The sequence below is a fragment of the Dendrobates tinctorius genome, unplaced genomic scaffold, assembly GCF_039654945.1.
Source record: "Dendrobates tinctorius isolate UK_male_01 unplaced genomic scaffold, ASM3965494v1 ptg000171l, whole genome shotgun sequence".
Classification (NCBI taxonomy): Eukaryota; Metazoa; Chordata; class Amphibia; order Anura; family Dendrobatidae; genus Dendrobates; species Dendrobates tinctorius.
Window position 1 is genome coordinate 24,550,674 of NW_027361838.1, and position 27,589 is coordinate 24,578,262.

The 27,589-nt window shown below is 48.6% G+C and overlaps 1 protein-coding gene across 3 annotated transcripts in view; it reads right to left on the reverse strand.

The window, feature by feature from the left end:
• Positions 1–1,855: 1,855 nt before the first annotated feature.
• Positions 1,856–27,589, reverse strand: part of AFG3L2 (AFG3 like matrix AAA peptidase subunit 2) — a 55,603-nt gene continuing 29,869 nt past the window's right edge. For all 3 annotated transcript variants that reach the window (XM_073551001.1, XM_073551000.1, XM_073550999.1), the window contains exons 13-17: positions 27,176–27,286; positions 26,156–26,271; positions 23,924–24,124; positions 3,630–3,824; positions 1,856–3,528 (exon numbers count right to left, since the gene is read on the reverse strand). In XM_073551001.1, the coding sequence (XP_073407102.1) occupies positions 3,286–3,528; positions 3,630–3,824; positions 23,924–24,124; positions 26,156–26,271; positions 27,176–27,286 (866 nt within the window). In that variant the 3' untranslated portion in view covers positions 1,856–3,285. The remainder of the gene's footprint in view (positions 3,529–3,629; positions 3,825–23,923; positions 24,125–26,155; positions 26,272–27,175; positions 27,287–27,589) is intronic.

A 27,589-nucleotide genomic window follows, 5' to 3' on the forward strand; every position in this document is an offset into this window, starting at 1 on the left:
ACAAGACTTATCCCAAAAATCCTATGCAAATACAAGAGAGTACCAGGCGCACAGCAATATAATGAGAATAGGGGTGCAGTGACAGTAGTGAAAAATTAGTTGCAGTAAAACAAGAAAGACACTACTGTAAATAATGCACACCACAAATATGATTTGATTAGAACAATATAGTGGCACAATCTTTATTGGCACAACAAGAGATATTAAAACACGATTAAAACCAAAAGCACATATCTACTCAAAAAAGTAGCTATAAGGCCCAATATGTACAAAATGCATAGCATATATCATGGCTCATGAGGCATATAATACATATAGAAACCAGGAAAATAAAAACCTGGTTTAACCCACATAAGTGAGAGGGACAACCCTCATAATACGGAGCCCCCCTCAAGAAAAACATATGCCATTACAATAGCTGGAAATGCTAATAAGATAGTGGAAACAATGGCCCCATGAAAGCCTGAAAGAAATAGAAGGTTTAGTTTACCAGATATACAGTGTATATAGCAGGACCAAAACCCCCCGAATCAGTGCTCCGAGTAGAAGAAAACCATGGCTTTCATGGTTTTTATTTTCCTGGTTTCTATATGTATTATATGCCTCATGAGCCATTAGGTTTAGGGTTGACATTTTTTCAGATATATGCTATGCATTTTGTACATATTGGGCATCATAGCTACTTTTTTGAGTAGATATGTGCTTTTGTTTTAATCGTGCTTTAATATATCTTGTTGTGCCAATAAAGCTTGCACCACTATATTGTTTTAATCAAATCATATTTGTGGTGTGCATTATTTACACTAGTGCCTTTCTTGTTTTAGTTCTCCCAAATATCCCTCATCCTCTGGAATTCTGTGCCCCAACACGTCCGACTATCAACCACATTCGGATCCTTCAGACGGAATCTGAAAACCCATCTCTTCAAGAAAGCTTACAGCCTGCAATTACCCCGCTACCTCCTCACCACTACCGGAGCTACCGCCTCACCAACACCGGAGCTGCTGCAACCCCCCAGCCTACTGTGTCCTTCCCCACCATCTTGTAGAATGTAAGCCTGCAAGGGCAGGGTCCTCTCCTCTCTATCAGTCTGTGATTGTTAGAATGTTTACTGTAAGTGATATCTGTAATTTGTATGTAACCCCTTCTCATGTACAGCACCATGGAACCAATAGTGCTATATAAATAACTACATCTGCCATTTGCTCTGATACAAGTGTGTGCATCACTGCACATGGCATATACATTTAGTACATAGCTTACTTAAAGTCCACATAATTCTCAGCACTGAACGCATATTTGGGATAGGTGGTGCTTTGCTCATTGGCGGCTCACAATTTTAACACATGCACACCTTAGCTGTGTGAACCTGACCTCCTTGCCTTAAAATGCATTTCTAAGGCTAAGTTCACACTTGCGTTTGGGTAAAAGATATGTTAAAGATAGGTACGCAGGTCGCATGTGGGAGCAGGCGGAGCTTAAGGGTAGTGTAGAAGTAGGCGGAGCTTAAGGGAGGAAGTACGCAGCCCTACGCACTCTACCCAATCGCAAGTGTGAACCTGGCCTAATGTAATGACAGTAATGCAGCCTAAAGAGGAAACACTACAAAGAAATAGTTGCATGAGAATAGAAAAAAGATTTTCCTTTTAGCCTAAGTGGGAAAACCGGAAAGGGAAAAAGTAGGCGAAGCAGCAGGACTGTTTGTCCTTATTTGGGAGTGTGGCGTTGTGCTGCGAAGTGAAGGCCACACCTCTCAAAGTGCAACAGTCCACATAGAAATCATCCCCCCTCCCCCCCATTGTATTTGTTATATTACAGGGAGTCTTCTTTAAATGGGCAAAAAAGAAATGACTAGTTACATATTCACTGTGTATTTATTTTCCAGATGAAAAAAACTGCATCAAGACATCCGCCATACTGTAATTTTTTATATTTTATCTGAATGCATGAAACATTTTTACAGCAGGAATTACATTCACATCTATGTACAAGCAAACCCACTCTTACAATTATTTTTTGGGATTCAATCAGTGCTTTCTTCCTGTTGGGGCAATGGGGATTAATCTATGGCATGGCCCCATCTGCAGAGATTTTTGTGCATCAAGTACAATAAAAATATCACCATTATATCATAAATGGCTATCATTTGAAGGTCATTATTCCAGGCTGAAATCAGCTTATGCGTTGTATATTTGTCTACACAAGCAATGCAGACCTGAGAGATATGTGCCTTATGGTAATTAATACAATGTCTGTAAACCCTCACTGCATAGCTTACGTTAGATTTAGTTGCTTTTATAGAAGAATGTAGTCCAAAATCAGATAATTCAGATATTCTTATCCGCAAGTAGATTTGCTTCTCTCACCGATCTGTGTAAGGAATAAATAACTATTTTCAGCATTAAATCTGTCAATAATTTAGGACAGTGTGTGCTCACAGTAGGATAAGCGTGATGTCTGCACAGTACTATTTTTTCCCATTTTTTTTTTTTGTGAAAGGAATCTGACAGTAACCTGCCAAATAGCATTTATGGGCATGCAGGTCTTCGAAAGCTAAATCCATTAACACCTTTACATCTTCTTTATGTTGCTGCATTATGGCTAAAGCAGTTTTAATTCATATGCAAATGTGGCATTAAGCACTCTGGGCTTGACATAGCATTTAATGAGCTCTGCCTCCCCACCCAGCACCAGCCTAACTTGAATGGAAGCTCACTGTCAGATTTCCTTGCCTGTTACCGGACATCACACAGACGTGAACTATCAACCAAGCTAGGCAGGCTGGTGCTGGGTGAGCAAACAACCTTGGGAGGAAAAGTCTCCTTAAGTGCTGTCACACATAGAGCACTTAATAGATCCCTTGCATACAGACAGAACTCTGCTTTCTTGAGAAGGAAGCTGATAAATTTAGCTCTCAAAGACCTATGCACCCTTTTATGTGATTGGAGGGGGAGGGAGATGTCTAGCCACTAGACAAAATGTACAAGTGGCAAAAATGGCTTAAAAATAATAAAAGCGGTCATTCACCTGCCGTCCCTCCCCCCATGGATGCACCAACTGTAGTCTATTCTGGGACCGCAGCAGTTAAGGGATTCTAACGTTTCCACATCAGAGGGACATCAATGACTGGATCCACTTCTGTGACAGTAGGCAAGTGTGAATGGTGTTTTTAAGCCATTCATTGCTAAACTTTTTCTAGAGGTTTGATAACTTTAAATTCTGTTTAAGAGGAAAAAAAAACAAAACAATGTCCATGTCTTAAAATCTAGGTGTTGTACAAAAAAATCAAAATGGCATTCCTCCACTGATATGGCGGGCTAGCTGCTCATCATTTAACTCCTCCTTTTCCTTTTCACGATCCTTGTTCCAGTCCTTCAGACCTTCAGGAAGTGTTGTATCCTCGTCAATGCTTCCAGTACCTTCTACAAATTCCTCATATGTAGATTTTTCAGCAAATGGTCTTGGCCCCAAAAGTTCAACCATGTCACTCTTATCAAGCACCTCCTTTTCTAGAAGGCGAAGCGCAACCTAAAAAAAAAAAAAAAAAATTGAACATGAAACTGGCTTTAAATTAACTTGTAACATAAGAGAAAAAAAACAGCTACACTGTTTACAACTAGGTTACCTACCTTCTCTATATCGGATTTCTTCTCGTTAAGTAGTTTCACAGTCCTTTCATACGCAGAGTTAATCAGTACTCGAACTTCATCATCAATGAGTCTCGCGGTGGCCTCACTGTAAGGCTTTTCTAACACCATTTCCCCTTGACGAGGAAGGTCAAATGAAACTTGGCCAACTTTGTCACTCATGCCAAACTGGACAATCTACAAAATACAAAAGTGGGCTTTAGTGTAGAAAGTGTATTAATAGATAAAATGTTTACATCAGGTGATCGCCGCCGGGTGTTTAATTGATAAGATAGCTGACACCTGGTACTCATTGCCTGCACCACTCCCGCCAGTTTTATTCACTAAATGCTGAGATCGATATCAATATCATCACAAGGGACCGATCGTTGCAATGAAGACCCCCGAAGTCATTATCACATTAGGATCACCAGAGCTAACAAACTTGTTATACCATGCTCAGAACATGGTGTATCAAAGCTTGAATGTCAGTGCAGCACTGGCAGTTTATAAAGTATAGCAATGCTTGTGCATTTCTATGCTTTACAAGCGATCAGTGCTGTCAAAGTGAAAGTCCCATAGAGGGACCGAGTATGAAAAAAAAAAAAAAAACAATTGCAAAAACTTAATCACAAAATAATAAAAATGTATTTAATGTAACCAGGAATAAATATTGCTATGAAAAACGGTACTCTAGTTAACCCCTTCAGTGAACACCGTAGGAAAAAAAAAAGGAGGCAAAAAACAATGCTTTATCATGTAACCGAACAAAAAGTGGAGTAAGGCTGGTTTCACATTAGCGTTGAAACAACGCTGCGCACTGCGTCGGTAAGCCCCGCCCCGATCCGGCTCCCTGCCCGCCCCATCCGGGATCACCGCCTACTATCGCATTTGCACGCATGCGATCGGCGCACCCTATCTTTAGCATAGGGTGCGCAGATCATGCGCTGCCAGTGTGAAAGTAGTGTGCTGCGCACTTTTGACGGTGCGCGGTGCGCGCTGAAATGCAACATGCTAAAGATAGGGTGCGCCGATCGCATGCGTGCAAATGCGATAGTAGGCGGTGATCCCGGATGGGGCGGGCAGGGAGTCAGATCGGGGCAGGGCTTACCGACGCAGTGCGCAGCGTTGTTTCAACACTAATGTGAAACCAGCCTAAAACGCAATCATAAAGATGAATGTAAATAAAAATGAAAAAGTCATCTTGTCCCACAATAAACAAACTGCCATACAGCTCAATCAGCAGAAAAAAAAAAAAAAAAAAGTTATAGCTCTCAGACTAAAGAGATACAAAAATGATAACTGTATATACTCGTGTATAAGCCGACCCCCCTAATTTTGCTACAAAAAACTGGGAAAACTTATTGACTCGCGTATAAGCCTAGGGTTAAATGGTGGTCCAAAAAGTTGCTCCATAGATAAAACCCCCCATATGCTGCTGCACAAGGGTTAATGCTGGCCCAAGAAGACGCCCCATAAATACCCCCATATGCTGCTGCACAAGGGTTAATGCTGCCCCATAAATACCCCCCCGTATGCCGCTGCACAAGGGTTAATGCTGCCCCATAAATACCCCCCATATGCTGCTGCACAAGGGTTAATGCTGCCCCATAAATACCCCTCATATGCTGCTGCACAAGGGTTAATGCTGCCCCATAAATACTCCTCATATGCTGCTGCACAAGGGTTGATGCTGCCCCATAAATACCCCTCATATGCTGCTGAACAAGGGTTAGGGTGGTTTCACATTAGCGTTTCAGGGCGCAGTGACGGCGTGCACACTGCCGCCGCAAAGCCCCGCTGCCCCTCCTCCGGTAGCTCTGCCTACGGGCGCATGACGCTGCATGCGTCCTGCGTCCCCTATCTTTATCACTGGGGACGCAGGCCATCTGCAGTATGCGTTTGGCGGTGCATGCGTCCTTCTGACGGTGCGCCGACCAGCGCCAAACGCAACATGTTGCGCACGTAGGCGGAGCTACCGGAGGAGGCGCGGCAGGGGGTGTGGCCTAGCGACGGCCGCTGCGCCCTGAAACGCTAATGTGAAACCACCCTTAATGTTGCCCCATAAATACCCCTCATATGCTGCTGCACAAGGGTTAATGCTGCCCCAGAAATACTCCTCATATGCTGCTGCACAAGGGTTAATGCTGCCCCATAAATACCCCCCATATGCTGCTGCAGCAAAAAAAAAAAAAAATGACATACTCACCTCTCCGTCACTGGGGGGCCAGGTGCCGGTGTCCTGAGCCCCCGGCACCGGCGATATTTACCAGTCCCTGTTCCATTGCCATCCACCGCTCTGTCTACCGGCTCTCTGCAGTGACAGCAGATGGCGCACACTGACTACGTCATTGCGCCCTCTGCCGTCAAAGCAGGAGGATCTGGAGACACAGCGGTGCACGGCTTGGAATGGGGACAGGTGAATATTACTCTGCCCCCGTCATACCTCTCCTGGCACTTCTCTGCAGCCCCTGCTTCTCCTCTGCCGTCTGCTTCCTGCATTCAGATGGTCACGTGGCAGTAGCGTTCATTAAATATGCGCATATTCATGAGTTTAATGAGCGGTACCACGTGACCGCTGAATGCAGGAAGCAGACGGCAGAGGGGGAGCAGAGGCTGCAGAGAAGTGCCAGGAGAGGCAAGTATGATCTCTGACACCCCCGCTCCCCCTCCCCAGCCCACCCCCCGGTATATGAATCGCATATAAGCCGAGAGGGGGACTTTCAGCCCCCAAAAAATGGGCTGAAAATCTCGGCTTATACACGAGTATATACGGAATTTTATCTATAAAATAGTTTGTATAAAAGCGCCAAAACATAAAAAGACATAAATGTGGTATCGCTGTAATCATACTGACCCAAAGAATAAAGGTGACTTGTCAATTTTACTGCATGCGTAATGGCAATAAAAAATAATAATTAATGAATTGCTAGTTTTTGTTCTCCCTGCCTCCCAAAAATCAGAACAGAAAGAAAAAAAAAAAAAAAGCCATGTGACCGAAAATTGTACCAATAAAAACGTCAACTCATCCCGCAAAAAACAAGCCCTCACATGACTGTTGGCCGAAATATGGAAAAATTCTAGCTAGCAACATATGGTGATGCAAAAACTTGTTTTCGCAATAAAAAGTGTCTTAGTGTGTGACAGCAGCTGAACCTAAAAACCCGATATAAATGTGGTATCGCTGTAATCGCACTGACCCGAAGAATAATGTCATCTAATCACTTATACCATAACAGAAATGGTGTAAAAAATTAATAAAACTAATTGCTGACCTACTACTGATTTTTTCATTCTGCCTCCCAAAGATCGCTCTTCTCCCATTTAATCTGCACTCTACGACGTGCGCTTACACTGGGGTTTCTGTGAAATTCTCTGAAATACATGATTCAGATGGAACCCCCAGCAGAAGATTCCCTATAAATGAGGCAGATGGAGGCACTATGGACACAGTCTGGCCTATGGTCCGGCAGTGTCAGTCTTTTAAGGGGAGCTCAACAGTGCCGTCGGCCAGGGGCAGACACAGACTATAGTGGGCCCCTGTGCAAGAAATTTTTTGGGCCCCACCCTTCATAGGGCAACAAAGTTACGTAAACATATAGATTGTAATATTTAAGTTTGGGTGCCTTCACATAGGCAAGTTTTTTGTATCCAATGAGATCAGGCGAAGACTGCATCTGACTTGATATGGTTTTTCTTTTTGCCCTTAAGGATGCTTTCACACTGGCGTTTTTCGACACTAGCAGCAGATCTGGCAGACTTCTGCACCTTTGCCGCCTAACGGGCGACTTGTGGCACCGAGCCGGCAAGCCCCAATCATTCTCTATCAGGCTTGCAGCCGGCCGCGGCAAGTGCAGTTGTGCTAGAGCCACGTTACATGGTGCCACTAAAATATACAGCGGATATGCTGCGCTTTTTACAGCGGGAAAATCTACACCATGTCAATTTTTGCTGTGGAATTTCCCACCGTAAATGTACTGTATATCTAATATTGAGGCTATGCAGGGCTGGATAACAGCCTCCAGTTAATATATACAGCACAGCCTCCAGTTAATATATACAGCCCAGCACCTGCCTTCAGGTAATATATACAGCCCACCACAGCCTTCAGGTAATATATACAGCCTACCACAGTCTCCAGGTGATATAAACAGTCCAGCACAGCCTCCAGTTAATATATACAGCCCAACACAGACTCCAGCTAATATATACAGAACAGCAACAGCTTTCAGGTAATATATACAGCGCCCAGCACAGACTCCAGGTAATATAAAATACTGCCCAGCAGAGACACCAGTTAAAATATACAGTTCAGGATAGCTTTAAAGGTAATAGATACAGTCCAGCATAGCCTTCAGTTAATATATACAGCCCACCACAGCCTCCAGGTGATATATACAGCCCATCATAGCCTCCACTCCAGGTAATATATACATTTCAGCATAGCGTAAAGGGAATAGATACAGTCCAGCATAGCCTTCAGGTAATATATATAGCCCAAAAGAGCTTCCAGATAATATATACAGCCCAGCAAAGCCTCGAAATAATATATATATAGTCCAAGACAGCCTCCAGGTAATATATATATAGGCACCCCCATTTCCATTTGTTTCATAATGCTCTCCCCCAAATGCGGTCTACTTTTGGCATAGGGCGAGAAGCACTATGTGGCCCCTCAGTGTATGCTGCTTCTCCCCCTATGTGGGCCGCCCGATTCATGTTTCGTCTCCCCCCATGAGCCGCCCCATTCATGAGCAGCCAAGCATCTCCCCCCAGGGGCCCCCCCATACATGAGCAGCCAAGAATCTCCCCCAGGGCCCCCCCATTCATGAGCAGCCATGCTTCTACCCAGGGCCCCCCCATTCATGAGCAGCCAAGGCCATGCTTCTCCCCAGGCCAGGGCCCCCCCCATTCATGAGCAGCCAGGCCATGCTTCTCCCCAGGCCAGGGGCCCGCCCATTCATGAGCAGCCAAGCATCTCCTCAGGGCCCCCCCATTCATGAGCAGCCATGCTTCTCCCCAGGGGCCCCCCATTCATGAGCAGCTAGGCCAAGCTTCTCCCCAGGCCAGGGGCCCCCCCATTCATGATCAGCCAGGCCATCATGCTTCAGTTCTCCCCCAGGACAGAGCCCCCCCAAAATCATGCATGCCTCCTTGGTTCCAGTCCCTCAGTCCTGCTCAGCTCTGGTACTCTTACCTGGAGCATGCAGGGCAGGCCAGAGTCCAGACCAAGAGGATCCACACTGTCCACTCCACTCTCCAGTGTCCAGTCACAGTGTCCGCACATGCCTCCTGAGCTGCTGCTGCTATGGGCAGGGGCACACACAGTAGTGACTTGTCTCACACAGACTCAGAGACAGACATGTGACATCACACACTGACCTGCAGCTGAACTGGTGCCACCGTCTGGCTGGCGCCACAGGGCAGGCAGTGTGAGTGACAGTCTGTCTCCTCCTCTCCTCCCCCACAGCACTCAGCCTCAGGAGAAGTAAGACCCCTCCCCTCCTGCAGGGCTGCTCTCCTCTCCTCCTTGCTGGCTCTGCAGTGCTTGTACTCCACATGGCTAATTTGCATTGAATAATTAGCAGTGTGGTGTGGAGGGGCAGGGGGCCCCCACTCCCACCTGGGCCCCCGTGCAATTGAACAGGCTGCACGGGCGGTAGGTCCGTCCCTGCCGTCAGCCACAGTTCTGTGCACTTCTGAAAAAAAGGACACCGCTGAACAGAGGCCAGATGGAGTCCACAGAAACTCTGCTGCCTCATTATAGTAAATGGATCCCTCGGGGTTTCATCTGGATCACATCACCTGGAGGATTTAGATGGAAACTCTGTTATTAGGGTCGACATGTTTGGCATTTCTGTCGCGATGAGAGCCAGCTTAATATATGGGTGCATGTCTCCAGAAGCACAAGCTGGGCACCACAATGCACTGGTCACTACAGCGGCAGTTTGCAATTTTCACTCAGCAACATCCACTGCTGCCTGTTTCTGGAAAACACCCATGGATTTAAAATCGCCACTACATCTGTAGATAAATTCCCAAAGGGTTATAATTTCCAAAATGGGGTCACTTGAGGGGGAATTCTGCTTTCATAGCACTTAGGGGCTCTGTATATGGAGTACGCAAACTATTCTAGGAAAATATGCACTCCAAGGAGGCTAATAGGGCTCAGTCCCTCCCTAATCTTGCCCTGTGACTAAGCAGTACTGTACAGCCACATATGGGATATTTCTACATTCAGCAGAAATTGTGGGACAAAATTTGGTGCCATTTTTACCCATTTCCCAGTGTGAAAAACAGGATTTTTGGGTTGCTTACCGTAAAATGTTTCTCGGAGCCTTCATTGGGGGACACAGAGACCATGGGTGTATGCTGCTGCCACTAGGAGGCTGACACTATGCACAAAAAAAGGTTAGCTCCTCCTCCGCAGTGTACACCCCACCGACCGGCAGGGAATTCCTCAGTTAGTGAGAAAGCAGTAGGAGAAGTAACAGAATAGATTGAAAACAGAACAAACATCTCAACTGTAACCAAATCAACCAAAGTAAGAACAGGAGTTGTAGAACATGGGAGGGTGCTGTGTCCCCCAATGAAGGCTCCGAGAAACAGATTTTACGGTAAGCAAACCAAAAATCCTGTTTTCTCGTTCGCCTTATTGGGGGACACAGAGACCATGGGATGTCCCAAAGCAGTCCCTGGGGTGGGAAACAAACTTCCATCAGGCCAGTGGACTCACCACCGCTGCCTGCAGAATCCTTCTACCTAGGCTGGCGTCCGCCGAAGCGTAGGTGTGGACCCTGTAGAATTTCACAAACGTGTGAACCGAAGAACAGGTTGCCGCTTTGCAAAGCTGCAGCGCGGAGGCTCTGTGACGTACCGCCCAGGAAGCACCCACTGCCCGGGTAGAGTGCGCTCTGATCCCCGGAGGGGCCACTCGATGCTTAACCCGGTAGGCCTCCAAAATTGCCGATCTGATCCAGCGAGCAATAGTAGCTTTGGAAGCCGGGTGACCATTCCGTGCCCCATCTGGAATGACGAAAAAAAGAGTCTGTCTTTCGCAAGGAAGACGTCCTAGACAGATAGACTCTCATCGCCCTGACCATATCCAGCTTGTTCAGGGACCGCTCCCGAAGATGAGTTGGACTCGGACAGAAGGACGGCAGAACAATATCCTCATTGAGGTGAAAGGAGGACACCACCTTCGGAAGAAAAGAGGGCGGAGGCCGCAGCACTACCTTGTCCTGGTGAAGTACCAGAAAAGGAGAGCGGCAAGAAAGAGCCGCCAATTCCGACACGCGCCGGATGGAGGTGATGGCCACCAGAAAGGCTACCTTCCAGGAGAGAAGGGAAAGGGAGACTTCTTTGAGCGGTTCAAAGAGAGAACCTTGCAGAACCTCAAGAACCAGATTAAGATCCCATGGATTCACGGGCGCTCGATACGGAGGAGCCGTGTGAGCCACGCCCTGAAAAAGGTTTTGACCTGAGGGCGGGAGGCCAAAGTCTTCTGAAATAAAATGGACAGCGCCGAAACTTGACCCTTCAAGGAACTGAGAGCAAGCCCCGCATCCAGCCCTGCCTGAAGAAATGCCAGAACGGAAGGGAGCCAAAAGCACATAGGCGCGATGTTATTGGCCTCACACCAAGTGAAATAGGCCTTCCAAGTACGGTAGTAAATTTTGGAAGATAATGTCTTCCTGGCTCGGATCATGGTATGAATTACACGACCGGAGAATCCTGCTCGTTTCAAAACCTCGGTCTCAACAGCCACGCCGTTAAATTGAGCGGCCGAGAATTGGGGTGGCAAATCGGACCTTGAGACAGCAGATCTGCCCTGTCTGGAAGCTTCCAGGGGGCGTCCGCGAGAAGGTTGACAATGTCCGCGAACCATGACCTTCTGGGCCAATTCGGGGCGATGAGAATGACTGGAATTCCTTCTGCTTTGATCTTCTTCAACAGCTTGGGAAGAAGAGGCAGGGGAGGAAACAGGTAGGGGAGCTCGAACTGTGACCAAGGAATGGCCAGAGCGTCGGCGCCCACTGCGAAAGGATCTCGAGCTCTGGATACAAACTGTGGGACCTTCCTGTTGAGGCGAGAAGCTAGCAGATCTACGTCCGGGGTTCCCCAACGACTGCAGAGCTGAAGAAAGACCTCCGGATGTAGGGACCACTCTCCTGCCACGAGACCCTCGCGGCTGAGAAAGTCGGCGGCCCAGTTGTCTACGCCGGGAATGTGTACCGCGAGATTGTCGGTACCGAAATCTCTGCCCACTGAAGGATCTTGGACACTTCTGCCAGGGCTGAGACACTCCGTGTCCCTCCTTGGCGGTTGACATATGCCACCGCTGTGGCATTGTCTGTCTGAATCCGGACTGGCAGGCCCCTGAGGAGCCTCTCCCAGTGGACGAGAGCCAGATGGATCGCTCGTATCTCTAGGACGTTGATCGGCAGGGCTGATTCCTGAGTCGACCAACGACCCTGAACAGTGTGATGGCGGAACACTGCACCCCAGCCGAGGAGGCTGGCATCCGTTGTTACAATCTGCCAGTGAATGGGAAGAAAAGACCGACCAAAGTGGATAAGAGGTGACGTCAACCACCAGTTGAGTGAACGCTTGACCCGGCATGAAAGACGTACAGGGCGATCCAGGGACAGAGCGACCTGTTCCACCTCGACAGAATGGCGTGCTGGAGAGGTCTGGCATGAAATTGGGCAAAGGGAACTGCCTCTATCGCCGCCACCATCTTTCCCAGGACCCTCATAGCTGTTCGGAGGGATGGAAATCGTGTGGTCTGCAGCGATCGTACATCCTGCTGCAGGGAAAGAATCTTCTCTCGTGGAAGAAAGACCCTTGACCGACGCGTGTCGAACAGTAGGCCCAGAAACACAAGACGTTGAGAAGGAATCAGACAAGACTTTTTCCTGTTGACGATCCACCCGAAATTGGAAAGGGTGTCTAGGACGATCGTCAAACTTAGGCGAGCCTGTTGAAAAGAGGAAGCTTTGATCAGAATATCGTCGAGGTACGGAAAAAGAACGAGACCTCTGATCCTCAACAAGGCCATCAGCGCAGCCATAATCTTCGTGAAGACTCTGGGTGCGGTGGCGAGACCGAAGGGCAGCGCGACGAACTGGTGATGTTCCTGGCGAATCGCAAACCGCAGGAACTTCTGATGTCCGGAGAATATGGGAACATGTAGATAGGCGTCTTGGATGAACACATGAATTCCTGCTCCTCCATGGAAGCGATTACCGAACGAACCGACTCCATCCGGAAGTGGCGAAGGCGTACTCTCTTGTTGAGAAGCTTGAGATCCAAGATGGGTCGGACCGTCCCGCCTTTTTTCGGCACCACAAAAAGGTTTGAATAAAATCCTGTGAACCGCTCCGAGACGGGAACGGGCACAATCACCCCGGAACTGAGGAGAGAGGTGATGGCCGTAAAGAACCCCGGAATCAAGGCTGGATCCTTTGGAGGACGGGATTCGAAGAAACGATTCGGTGGAAGAGAAACAAACTAACTATCTTGTATCCTGACGATACAACCTCCCTGACCCAAGCGTCCTCTACTGAGGCCAGCCAAACGTCCCTGAAGAAGAGAAGTCGACCTCCCAATCGGAAGGGACCCTCGGGAGTCTGACGATAGTCATGCAGATGTAGACCGTCCAGACCTGGATCTGGATGGTCTGCCCTGGGAAGAGTGGGATCGCCAGGAAGGAGTGGGTCTGAAGGAAACTTTCTATCTTGGCGCGCATGCGGTCTTTGTTGGTTGGATGGGTTCTCCGTCGTATTGAAACGGCGGAAAGCCCGAAAGGGTCGAAACTGACGCCTTAGTGGAGGTCTGCGAGGCTTAGACTGACGGAGAAGGGAACTCGTGCCTCCGGTGGCGTCCTTAATAATCTGGTCCAATTGGGATCCAAAGAGGCGTACTCCCTGAAAAGGCAGATTAGTAAGAGACTTCTTAGAAGACAAGTCCGCCTGCCAGGCCTTGAGCCAAATTGTACGTCGGATTGCCACAACGTTGCTTGCCGCCTGAACGGCGCAGGATGCGGCATCCAAAGAAGCAGAAAGCAGATAATCCCCCGCATGGGAAATCTGATTGGTGAGATCGGCCAATCGCTCTGGTTGTGCTTTATCTAGGATGCCCTGACGAAGATCCTCTGCCCAAGTCGCTATGGCTTTTGCTGCACAAGACGAAGCAAAGCTTGGACATACTGCCGCTGAAGCCGCTTCGAAGGCGGACTTAGCAAGGGATTATATAATCCTATCATTAGAATCCTTTAGAGCCGCCACGCCTGAAAGCGGGAGAACCGTGTTATTAGAAAGTCTGGACACGGGTGGGTCCACCGAGGGAGAAGCAGCCCAGTTGTCCGTGAGCTCTTTAGCAAACGGGTACAGTACGCCGAGACGCTTTCCTCTTTGAAAGCGTCTGGTCGGATCTTGTCTTTCCCTGGTAAAAATCTTTCCAAACTCGGAATGGAAAGGAAATACCCTGGAGGGTGTTTCCGCCCGTCTGAACGAAACCTCCTGATCTGAGGATTTCGCAGGGGGGGTCAGCAATCTCGAAGGTCTGGTGAATCGCTGCAATGAGGTTCTGCACCGTAACCTTCATGTTCGCATCCTGGTCCGAATCCAGCTCTAAAATCCCCTCAGAAGACCTGTCCGAGAACGCTTCACCTGACTCGGGAGAGGAGGCCCGGGAAGGAGGCTGCTGAGACGGACTATGCGGTGAGATGGGACGAGGGGAGGATTCCGGCTGGAGATCCTGCCTGGGTCTTTTGCGACTAACGCTGGCTGACTCAGACGGAATCTCTTGAGGCCTGCTGGACCCTGCAGAAGTGTCCAGGGGCAACTTATCCAGAGCAGCTACCAGGGACTGAGACACCCTGGTGAGGTCTGCCACTGATTGAGAAAGAGATGAAGCCCAGCCAGGAATGGGGGGTTCACTCTCACATGGGGCCATAGATGGCTCCTGCGCGGCGTCAGGCTGAATTGGACTGCTACAGTCCAGGCAGAGGGGAGTGGACTGACCTGAGGGAAGTTTGCGATTGCAAGAAGAGCACGCAAAGTACTTGACTAGAGTGCAGGGGGAGCCGTAGAGCGGGCACGATCAGATTTAGAGTTAGACATAGTGATAACTGAGGTAGTGCCGGAAGGTTGAGGGACAGAAGGCAGATGCAGCACTACTCACAGTCCGGTGTCCCCAGAGACAATGCTATCCGGCTTGTCTGCAGGTCAGAGCGAAATCCGGCTGACGGGCCCAGAGAGCGATATCCGGCTGACAGAACTGCGTCCGGCTGACAGGCTGGGAAGATGGCGACCGCCTGAGAGGAATGGGAGAACGCGCGCTTCCAGGGGAAGAAGAAGGGCGGCGTTAACTGCCTGGCTTAAGGAGGCACCGCCCGCTGGCCAAGAATAGGCTGGGGTGCAAGAAGGAGGCGGTGGGAGGGCCTGGGACGGGCGGGAGAGAAGCCCGCTTAGAAGAAAGGGGCGGGGGGCATGGCCGCGACGCAGAAGAAGGCCCGAAATGAAGCCGGGGCCTAAATTAATAGCGGCGGCCGCCTGTCAGTGCGGGGCGGCGCGGAGGTCCCGCAGCGCTGCCGCGGCAACCGCTCTGCAGAGCGCCGTTGCCATCTGCTGGGCCCAGGACTGAAGGCGGGGGGGAAAACGCCAGGAAAGGCCCCTTCTGACGCCGGGGCCAGGAGTAATTGCGGCGGCCGCAGTGGCCGCTTTGAATAAGATTGGAGCCGCCGAGATGCCCATCTAGGAATGAGGAGGACGTGACTCGGCCCCCATACTTACCTCCGTCTGGCAATCAATAAAGGGACCTCAATATCCCACGCTGTCGGTCTTCTGTAGTGTCCGCGTCTCATCCAGACCGACAGGCTCTGGTGGGCGAGTGGGTGGGAGACGGGGAGCGAGGACCATCTGGATCGCTGGCACGCATCCGTGCTGAGCTCTTGGTCCCGCCGTAGAGACCTATGAGGATACGGGGTGGCAGTACACGCCGTACTCAGTCTCTTTGTGGGAGTACAGATGTGACTCTTCACACTGTATCCCTCCGGAACCTGAAAAGGAACGACGCACATCGAGGTAGATATGGGTCTAATGAAAGACCCGTGTCCACCTCCTACTGACACTAAGCTAAACTGAGGAATTCCCTGCCGGTCGGTGGGGTGTACACTGCGGAGGAGGAGCTAACCTTTTTTTGTGCATAGTGTCAGCCTCCTAGTGGCAGCAGCATACACCCATGGTCTCTGTGTCCCCCAATAAGGCGAACGAGAAATGTAAAATTTGAAAGTAAAACTAAATTTTTTTTAAGTAAAAGTGCAATTATCATTTCTTCACTGCTCAATTTTATAAAATTCTGGGACACTTGTGTCAATATGATCACTATACCCCTAGATGAATTCATTGAGCGGTGTAGTTTTTTAAATGGGGTCACTTATGGGGGGGGGGGGGGTCTGCTGTCCTGGCACCTCAGGGGCTCTACCAATGTGACATGGCCCCCTCAAACCAGTCCAGCAAAATCTGAACTGCAATATGATGCTCCATTACTTCTTAGCTTTGCTTGCTGCCGTGAAAACAAAAAAATTTGTAACTAAAACATTTGTGGGAAAAATTTTTTTTCCTCATTTTCACAGATCAACCAAACATCTACACACATTCCTTGAGAAATCTGGTTTCCAAAATGAGGTCACTTGTGGGGGTTTACACAGTTTAGGCACATCAGGGGCTCTCCAAACGCGACAAAACACCAGCAGACCATTCCATCAAAGTCTGCATTCCAAAACGTAATTCCATCCTTTCTGAGCTCCCAAACTCAGGAGAAATTGCACAACAGAGTTTGAAGTCCATTTTCTCCTGTTACCTTTGTGAAAATGCAGAATTTGGGGCTAAAAGAACATTTTTGTAGGAAAAATTAGATTTTTTTATTTTCACAGCTCAACATTATAAAATTTCTGTGAAGCAACTAGGTGTTCACCATACATCTAGTTAAGTTCCTTAAGGGGTCTAGTTTCCAAAATAAGGGACACTTGTTGGGGGGGTTTCCACTGTTTAGGCACATCAGGGGCTCTCCAAACGCAACATGGCAATTTAGCATTAAAAAAGCGAAAGAACATTCCTTCCATTCCAATCCCTGCCGTGAGCGCAAACAGTAGTTTTGCCCCCACATTTTCGGTATCGGCATGCATAGGAGAAATTGCACAACAAATTTTGAGATCTGCCAGCCAGCACCCAGCAACAATAGGAAATTATTCCTATTGGTTCATTTTGATCACTGTGATAGACCCCATCACCCCTTTAGTTAGCTGAAAATAATAAAATAGAAAAAAATTATTTCCATTTTTCCGTTAGGGTTGGGCTCAAGTTAGGATTGAGGTTATGGTTGGGATTACAGTTAGGGTTGGGATTAGAGTTAGGGGTGAAATTTGTGTCTCTATACGTAACGTTTTCATTCATTAAATATTAAGAAGTTTTTTTTGCAAAAACGTCTACTACTGTTCTTCCAATGCTCGCGGAAAAAACTTTTCTTGTTTGGATACAGCTGTGCTTAGTTTGAACTGAACTACATCCGTGCTGGAGCATCTTAAACGGCCGACACAGTGGTGAGCTGAAACTTCATTTTTTCCTTAGGGGTGTGTTAGGGTTGTGGATAGGGTTGGGATTAGGGTTAGGGGTGTGTTGGGGTTAGGGTTGGAGCTAGAAATGGGGGGTTTCCACTGTTTAGGTATATCAGGGGGTCTCCAAATGCGACATGGCGCCACCATTGATTCCAGCCAATTTTGCATTCAAAAGTCAAACGGTGCTCCCTCCTTTCTGAGCCTCTTGATGTACTCAGGAGAAATTGCACAACAAATTTTGTGGTCCATTTTATCCCGATTCCATTGTGAAAATAAAAATTTGGTTCCAAAGTAATTTTTTTGTGAAAAAAAGTAAAATAACAGGATTTTGGGTTGCTTACCGTAAAACCTGTTTCTCGGAGCCTTCATTGGGGGACACAGAGACCATGGGTGTATGCTGCTGCCACTAGGAGGCTGACACTATGCACTGAAAAAGGTTAGCTCCTCCTCCGCAGTATACACCCCACCGACCAGCACTAATTTCCTCAGTTAGTGAGAAAGCAGTAGGAGAAGTAACAAAACAGAATGAAAACAGAACAGACAACTCAACTGTAATCAACAAACAACCTAAGAACAGGAGTTGCAGAATATGGGAGGGTGCTGTGTCCCCCAATGAAGGCTCCGAGAAACAGATTTTACGGTAAGCAACCCAAAAATCCTGTTTTCTCGTTCGCCTTATTGGGGGACACAGAGACCATGGGACGTCCCAAAGCAGTCCCTGGGGTGGGAAACAAACTTCCTGATGCAGCGAGCAATGGTAGCCTTGGAGGCCGGCTGACATTTCTGCGCACCATCTGGAATGATGAAAAAATAGTCTGTCTTCCGCAAGGGAGACGTCCTAGCCAGGTAGACCTTCATGGCCCCGACCAGGTCTAGTTTGATCAAGGAGCGTTCCAGAGGGTGGATTGGACCCGGACAAAAGGACGGGAGAACAAAATCCTCATTTAGGTGAAAAGTGGACACCACCTTAGGAAGGAAGGCGGGGGCCGCAGGACCACCTTGTCCTGATGGAGCACCAGGAAAGGGGGGCGCAAGAAAGGGCCACCATTTCCGAAACGCGCCGGATGAAGGTGATGGCCACCAGAAAGTCCACTTTCCAGGAGAGGGGGGACAGGGAGACTTCCCTGAGAGGTTCAAAGGGAGACCGTTGAAGAGTCTCCAGAACCAGATTGAGATCCCATGGATCCACGGGAGCGCGGGTCGCAGGTGCCGTATGAGCCACTCCCTGAAGAAAGGTTTTGACCTGCGGACGGGAGGCCAACATCTTCTGAAAAAGAATGGAGAGCGCTGAAACCTGACCCTTCAAAGAACTGAGGGCAAGGCCCGCATCTAGGCCTGCCTGGAGGAACGCCAGGATAGAAGGGAGAGAAAAGGACATGGGCGGAACGTCATTGGCCTCGCACCAAGTGAAATAGGCCTTCCATGTACGATAATAAATTCTCAAAGACGATGGTTTTCTAGCCCGGATCATGGTGTGAATAACCCGATCTGAAAAACCTGACCGCCTCAGAACCGCGGTTTCAACAGCCACGCCGTTAAATTAAGTGGCAGAGAATTGGGATGGCAGATTGGACCTTGAGACAGCAGATCCGCTCTGTCTGAAAGCTTCCAGGGGGCGTCCGCGAGAAGATTGACGATGTCCGCGAACCAAGCCCTTCTGGGCCAATCCGGAGCGAGGAGGATGACTGGTACCCCTCCGCCTTGATTTTCTTCAACAGCTTGGGAAGAAGAAGGGGAGGGAACAGATAAGGGAGCTTGAACTGCGACCAGGGAATGGTCAGAGCCTCGGCGCCCACTGTGAGAGGATCTTGGGCCCTGGATACGAACTGTGGGACCTTCCTGTTCAGGCGAGACGCCAGCAGCTTCACGTACGGAGTCCCCCAACGACGGCAAAGCTGATGAAAGACGTTCGGATGTAAGGACCACTCTCCCGCCGTGAGACCCTCGCGGCCGAGAAAATCGGCGGCCCAGTTGTCCACGCTGGGAACGTGCACTGCTGATATCGCTGGGACCAATACCTCTGCCCAGTGGAGAATCCTGGACACTGCCGCTAGAGCCGAGGAGCTCCGTGTCCCCCCTCGGTGGTTGACATATGCCACCGCTGTGGCATTGTCTGTCTGAATCCGGACCGGCAGACCCCTGAAAAGCCTTTCCCAGTGAATGATAAATCGCCCGTATCTCGAGGACGTTGATCGGCAGAGTTGTCTCTTGGGTCGACCACCGACCCTGAACCATCTGATTGCGAAACACAGCTCCCCAGCCGAGAAGGCTGGCGTCCGTTGTCACAATCTGCCAGTAAATCGGAAGGAATGACCGGCCCAGGGAAATGAGGGGTGACGTCAGCCACCAATTGAGGGACTGTTTGACCCGGAACGAGAGGCGAATTGGACGATCCAGGGAGAGAACGGACCTGTTCCACCGAGACAGTATGGCCTGTTGAAGCGGTCTCGTGTGAAATTGAGCAAAGGGGATCGCTTCCGTCGTCTATACCATCTTTCCCAAGACTTTCATGGCTGACCGGAAAGATGGAAGCTTTAGGCTCTGTAGCGATCGAACATCTCGCCGCAGAGATCAACTTCTCTTCCGGGAGAAAGACCCTCGATTGACGGGTGCCGAACAATAAGCCTAGAAACAAAAGACGTTGAGTCAGAACGAGGCAGGACTTCCTCTTGTTTACGAGCCACCCAAACTGGACAGGGTGTCGAGAACGATGGTAAGGCTTTGGAGAGTATGGTGAAAAGACGGAGCTTTGATTTAGAATGGCGTCGAGGTACGGGAAGAGTACGAGACCTCTGGTCCTCAACAGGGCCATCAACGCCGCCATGATCTTTGTAAACACTCTGGGCGCGGTGGCAAGACCGAACGGCAGGGCGACAAACTGGTAGTGGTCCTGATGAATCGCAAAACGCAGAAATATCTGATGCCCGTAAAAGATGGGGACATGCAGATAGGCATCTTGAATGTCTATTGAACACATGAATTCCTGCGCCTCCATGGAAGCGATTACTGAACGAAGGGTCCCCATCCTGAAATGACGCAGGCGGACCCTCTTGTTCAGCAGTTTGAGGTCCAGAATGGTCCGAACCGCGCCGCCTTTTTTCGGCACTACAAACAGGTTTGAGTAAAACCCTGGGAATCGCTCTGTTTCGGGAACGGGCACAATGACCCCGGAACGGAGAAGCGAGTCGATGGGTGCAAAGACGCCCGGAACTAAGGCGGGGTCTTTTGGAGGATGGGACTCGAAGAAGCGATCCCGGGGCCGAGACACGAACTCTATCTTGTATCCTGAGGATCCAGCTTCCCTGACCCAAGCGACTTCCACTGAGGCAAGCCAGATGTTCCTGAAGAAAAGGAGTCGGCCGCCCAGTTGGAAAGGCGCCTCGGGGCTTTATAGATAGTCACGCTGAAGTGGACCTTCCAGTTCTGGACCCTCTGCCCTGGGAGGAGTGAGATCGCCAGGATGAAGTGGGCATAAAGGAGACCTTCTTCCTATCCTGGCGTGCTTGCGGCCTTTGTTGGTTGGAAAAAGATTCTGCCGTCGCGACGCAGCGGAAAGACCGAAACGGACACCCTGGAGGGGGTCTACGAGGCTTGGACTGAGGAAGAGAACTTGTGCCCCCAGTGGCGTCTTTGATAATCTGGTCCAGCTGGGATCCAAAGAGACGCGCACCCTGAAAGGGCAGATTGGTAAGGGATTTTTTAGACGACAAATCTGCCTGCCAAGCCTTGAGCCAAATTGTACGTCGGATTGCAACTAAGTTGCTGGACGCTTGAGCTGCACAAGAGGCGGCCTCCAAGGAGGCCGAGACCAGATAATCCCCGGCATGGGAGATCTGGTTGGCTATCTCGGCCAAACACTCTGGTTGGGCTCCATCAAGAATGCCTTGGCAGAGATCTTCCGCCCAAGCAGCTTTGGCCTTTGCTACCCAAGTAGAGGCAAAGGCTGGGCTTAGCACCGTCGCAGCCGCTTCGAATGCTGACTTTGCTAAGGATTCCATGATCCTGTCGTTAGAATCCTTCAAAACCGCCACACCTGAAATCGGAAGGACCGTGCTGTTAGATAGTCTGGACACAGGAGCGTCTACAGAGAGAGAAGCCGACCAGTTGTCGGTAAGCTCTTGAGAGAATGGATACAGCATGCCGAGGCGCTTCCCTCTTTGAAAGCGCCTGGACGGATTTTCCCTTTCCTGGTGAGGAGCTTGGCAAACTCAGAATGAGGAGCGAAGACTCCGGAAGGTGTTTATGCCCATCTGAACGAAACCTCCTGATCTGAAGGTTTCGCAGGGGAGTCTGTGATCTCGAAAGTATGGTTAATTGCTGCAATGAGGTTCTGTACCGTAACCTTCATGTCCGCGGTATGGTCCGAATCCAGCTCTAAAATCTCCTCGGATGGCGCATCCGAGAATGCTTCACCTGACTCAGGTGAGGATGCACGGGAAGGAAACTGCTGGGAAGGACTATGTGGTGAGATGGAGCGAGGGGAGGATTCCGGCCGGAGATCCTGCCTGGGTCTTTTGCGGCTCATGGTGGCTGGTTCAGGTGGAACCTCTTGTGACCTGCTGGGTCCTGCAGAGGAGCCCAGGGACAACTTATGAAGAATGGCCACTAGGGACTGAGACGCCCTGGTGAGATACGCCACTGATTGAGATTCGCTCTCACGTGGAACAATAGGGGGCTCCTGGGCAGCGGCTGGATGGGGGGAAAGTCACTGAAGCAGTGCCGGAAGGATGGGGGACAGGAGGCAGAGGAGGGTGTCAGTCTGCAGATGCAGAGCTACTCACGGTCTGGTGTCCTGTAGATGCTTTCAGCGAGCACTGCTGCACAGCTCGTCCATATCTGTAGGGCCACAGAAGCGGCGAAGGAGTCCGGCTGACAGGCTGGAGAAAATGGCGACCTCCTGAGAGCCCGGTAGAAAAAACGTGTGCTTCCTTGTGGAGACAGGGAGGGCGGGGTTAACTGCAGCCAAAGGTGGTACCGCTCGCTGCTGAGCGCCACCTCCGGAGCGCAGATGTAGAGGGAAAGAGCGGAGGGCGGCCTAGAATGGGAGGGAGCGAGCGGTGGGCGGGCTTAGAACGGGCGGGAGAGAAGCCCGCCTAAGGAAAGAGGCGGGGGGCGTGGCCGCGACGCCGAACAAGGCCGCAATAGAAGCCGGGGCCTGGAGTAGATGTGGCTGCCGGCGGGGCGGCGCGGAGGCAACTCTGCACTGCCGCGCGATCGCCCCGCAATGGATCCATGCCTGCCGCCCGGCTGTTGAGCCGAAACAAGATAAGTGCAGCAGGGGAGAGGAGGGGAGGGGGGGTGCAGAGAGAGGAAAAGGCTGCTGAAAGGAGCCGTGACACCTGGGGATGTCACCAAGGGTGCCCGCTCCGCAAGGTACCCAAGCCTGCAGCATGGCTGGCCAAAATAAAAGAGATGAAGCTGGGGAGACGTGGGAGGCTAGGGAGAGGAGGTGACTCTGGGGTCCCATACTTACCTCTCGGCAAAAACCTGTACCTTATGATCCTGTCCTCTTCCATAGAAGGAGGTCCGCGTCTCATCCAGATCGACAGGCTCTGGTGGGCGAGTGGGTGGGAGACGGGGGGCGAGGACAAGGTGGATCGCCTGACACGCATCCGTGCTCGGGGCTCTTGGTCCTGCCGTGGAGAGCTATGAGGATACGGGGTGGCAGTACACACCGTACTCATAGTCTCTTTGTGGGAGTACGGATGTGACTGTTCACTCCGTATCCCTCCGAAACCTGCAAGGGAACGACGCACACTGAGGTAGATATGGGTCTAATGAAAGACCCGTGTCCACCTCCTACTGACACTAAGCTAAACTGAGGAAATTAGTGCCGGTCGGTGGGGTGTATACTGCGGAGGAGGAGCTAACCTTTTTCAGTGCATAGTGTCAGCCTCCTAGTGGCAGCAGCATACACCCATGGTCTCTGTGTCCCCCAATAAGGCGAACGAGAAATATTAATTTTTATCTTCCATATTGCTTTAGTTCTCGTGAAGCACCTGAAGAGTTAATAATACTTCTTGAATGTAGTTTTGCGCACCTTGAGGGGTGCAGTTTTTAGAATGGTGTCACTTTTGGGTATTTTCTGTTGTATTGACCTGGGGGGCGGTCCCTAAAATAAATGGTTTTGTAAATTCTGCTGGAAAAATAAGAAAACGCTGGTCAACTTTTAACCCTTATAACGTCCTAACAAAATAAAATTATGGTTCCAAAATTGAGCTGATGTAAAGTAAAGTAGACATGTGGGAAATTTTATTAACTATTTTGTGTGACATAACTCTGACTTAACTGTACAAAAATTTGAAAATTGCAAAATTTTCAAAATGTTTGCCAAATTTCAGTTTTTTTATTAAATAAACACAAGTTATATCTAAGAAATTTTTACCACTAACATGAAGTACAATATGTCACGAAAAAACAGTCTTAGAATCAATGGGATCTATTTAAGCGTTCCAGAGCTATAATCTCAAACTGACAGTGGTCAGAATTGTAAATATTGGCTGGGCATTAAGTACCAAATTGCCTCTGTCACTAAGGGGTTAAATATATACCGGAGAACTCCTTTAACCATAATCTCCGATAAACTAGAATGGAGATCCGCAGTCCATTGTTTCTCCGTATGGGACTGTGATAATGGGTGCGAAAGGAGCAGTGTCGCTTCCATACAATGACCCACCTGTGCATAGGCACTTTGTGTCACCTTTTTCAGATCATCCTGAGCTCCAGTTGTAATTCTCCCAAAGAATATTTCCTCAGAGACCCTGCCGCCCAGAGTCATGCACATCCTATCCAGCAGCTGCTCCTTTGTGTATAGATATTGTTCTTTAGGTAAATACTGAGCATATCCGAGGCCCTTTCCTCGTGGTATGATAGAAACCTGGAAGAGAAATTGGAATTCTTAAGGCAAAGTCCACAAAGTGAAATCGTGAAATTGTGAATAAACCACAGGAAAACCACAATCACTGCAGCAGACGTGTGACCCTACGTGTGTTTGGATTAGGCTACTTTCACATTTCCGGATTTTAAATCCGGCGGGCTGCGGCGAAAAGTTGTCAAACCTGATCCGGTAGGAGCTGCAGCCCGCCGGATCATCTGTTTTTGCCGGATACGGTGCAGGAGAGGGAGAGGGAAAGAGTCTTCGCGGATGCGCTCTGCAAAAAACGTTGCATGGAACGTTTTTTTGCAGACGCCGGACAGGCATTTTTCGCCATTTCCGGCTAAAGCCGGACACGCCGCATGGCCATCAGGCGCAATGCGGCAATAATGTAAGTCTATGGGAAAAAAGCCGGATCCGGTGGCAGCAGGCGCCGGATCCGGTTTTTCCATTTTTCGCCGCATCGCACCTGATGCTTCAAAACGGAAATGTGAAAGTAGCCTTAAATGGTATTCTGACAAGTGCATCAGTTTTTTTTTAACTACATATAAACAATTAGTCAAAAATATCAAAACAAGTAAACAAGGACGTTGTCTGGTTTCAGGTATATGGTTGCGATCGAGTCGGGGATGGGGGTGTTGCCGTTCCGAAGTAAAAGTAAGTCTATGGGACCCTGGCACATTTGTGTTTTGGATAGACTGCTGATTTAATGGTCATAAAAGAAATGAGAATTTGGCTGATGCTATCCAAGGCCCGGGACCAGGACCACAGTGATCAGGACATTCTTGTCGGACCTTTCTCACAGGTTATAGGCTTAAGTTGGACAACGGGGTTGTCCACTTTTCAGGACTTTTTGTTTCCTTAAATGCATGTATCTTGGGCTAATTTTTGGAATTGGGTCTCAATAACAATTTTGCACCTTTTACCTTCTGTGGCTCCTGTATTTCTCAGTCTACTGCTGGCAGCAGAATGAACTAGATGAGAATCCGTCAGTCAGCCCACTATGACGGTCTCATGGCAAACTGTAACTTATCTGTCTTTTTCTGAGCGCCTCTCAGCTTATTTATGATCACTGATCACAACAAAGTTGAAAATGCAGTGCCATGAAAAGCATCTAAATGCCAAATGGAGTAACATTTTTAACTAAACCCAATATTAAGCCACAAATACATGAATTTAAGAAAAAAAAAATCTAATATTTGTTTCCAAAGGTATATGCTTGTGTGCTAACCGAGTGTCTTTGGGGTGCTGGAAAAATATGCTCAAGTCCCTGCGGCTTTATGTCTCACGGCTGTTAGACAGCTGCAACACATGCAGATTTGCCTGTCTGCTAGACAGCTGCAACACATGCAGGGACTGCCTGTCTGCTAGACAGCTGCAACACATGCAGGGACTGCCTGTCTGCTAGTCAGCTGCAACACATGCAGGGACTGCCTGTCTGCTAGACAGCTGCAACACATGCAGGGACTGCCTGTCTGCTAGACAGCTGCAACACATGCAGGGACTGCCTGTCTGCTAGACAGCTGCAACACATGCAGGGACTGCCTGTCTGCTAGACAGCTGCAACACATGCAGGGACTGCCTGTCTGCTAGACAGCTGCAACACATGCAGGGACTGCCTGTCTGCTAGACAGCTGCAACACATGCAGGATTGCCTGTCTGTTAAACAGCTGCAACACATGCAGGGACTGCCTGTCTGTTGGACAGCTGCAACACATGCAGAGATTGCCTGTCTGTTAAACAGGGATTGCCTGTTAGACAATCACTGCATGTGTTGTGGCTGTTATACAGCCGCGAGACATGCAACCACAGGCTCTCAAACATATTATTCAAGCACACCGAAGACACTCGGTTAGCACACAAACATGCTCGGATAACACCTTATACAAGCAAGTTCGCTCATCACTAATATCTACTCATTGGCCACATACATTAAATTAATGTTAGGCAAAGCCATTAATTTTGCTGAGTAAGGATACAGTATATACAACATATACTGTAAGTGGAATATAAAGAGCAAAGTGTGGATCTAACCTTTAAAAGAGGATCAGCATGTTCCAAAAACCACCCTGCCACAGCATGCCCAGCCTCATGGTAAGCCACTGTCTTTTTTTCCTCTGGATGGAGAACTTGGGTTTTCTTTTCTAAGCCTGTAAAGTGAAGGGTATACAAGAACATCAATACTCTACTGAAAGTGCATATATAATTTAATACGAATTTATTTCTTTATTCTGTAGAAAACTTAGTAATTTTGTGATGGCAGAAAAAGAAAGATCACTCAGCATTCAATGTATGATCCAATAGACAAAAACTATCATTACCGCACAATTTTTTTTGTTTTGCGCTTTCATTTTTTTTCTTCCCTTTCTTCCAAGAGCAATGACAATTTTTAGTTTTCAGACTTGTTTAGAATTGTAGTCTAGAATAATACCATTCATTTTACCATTTTTTTGATCCACTGGAAAGCGGAGCGGGGGGGGGGGGGGGGAATCCAAATGCAGGAAAAATATTAAAAAAAAATTCCGCAACTGTTTATAACCTTTTCACTCAAGGCCATTTTGCATTTTTTTTCCTCCCCTTCTTCCAAGAGCCAGAACTTTTTTCTATATTTCCATCAATATGGCCAAGTGAGGGCTTGTTTTGTGCTGGACAAAATTCCAAGTGCAGTGAAATCACAAAAAAAAAATAAAAAAAATAAGTGCACTCCCACACTTGTTTTTTTATTTACCATGTTCACTATATGGTAAAACTGACCTAGCATATGATTCCCCAGGTCAGTACGAGTACATAGAAACCAAACAAGCTGGCATGCAAAGGAGTATCGTAATGACAAGCACAGGGGTCTTCTGCAGATGGGCAGCCGGAATGACGCGTTCAGCCTGGCAGAGATTGACATTCAGTGGTGGACCATCAATTTAATGTAGACTTGCCAAAAACTACAGATCATCGGACTACACTAATGAATCAATAAAATTTATGATGAAGAGAAATGTGTGATATGTTCACATATTACTACCATATTTATAAAAGAACAACACATTTCCGACATCTTACCTCCTATTACTCTCTCAATCGCTTGTTCAAAATGCTTCTGGTTTATGGCATCAGAGAGATGTCTCGCAGCGATGAGAGCAGCTTCATTACACACATTTGCAATATCTGCCCCTGTAACAAAAAAAAACAACACCAAAAAAGAAAGAAGTAGAAGTAAAACCAAAAAAGATAGTCTAATAAGATCATAAGTGATATACATTGCTGTTGAAAAGTTTTCAGCAGGTATTGAAAAAATGCTGCGAAGTAAGAATGCCTTCAAATATCTGTGGGTTCAAAATGCTCACTATACCCCGGTATAAAAAACTCGAGGGGTGTAGTTTCCAAAATGGTGTCTCTCGGGGGGGGGGGGGGGGTGTTTCCACTGTTTAGGCACATCAGGGGGGTCTCCAGACTCAACATGGCGTCCGCTCGAGT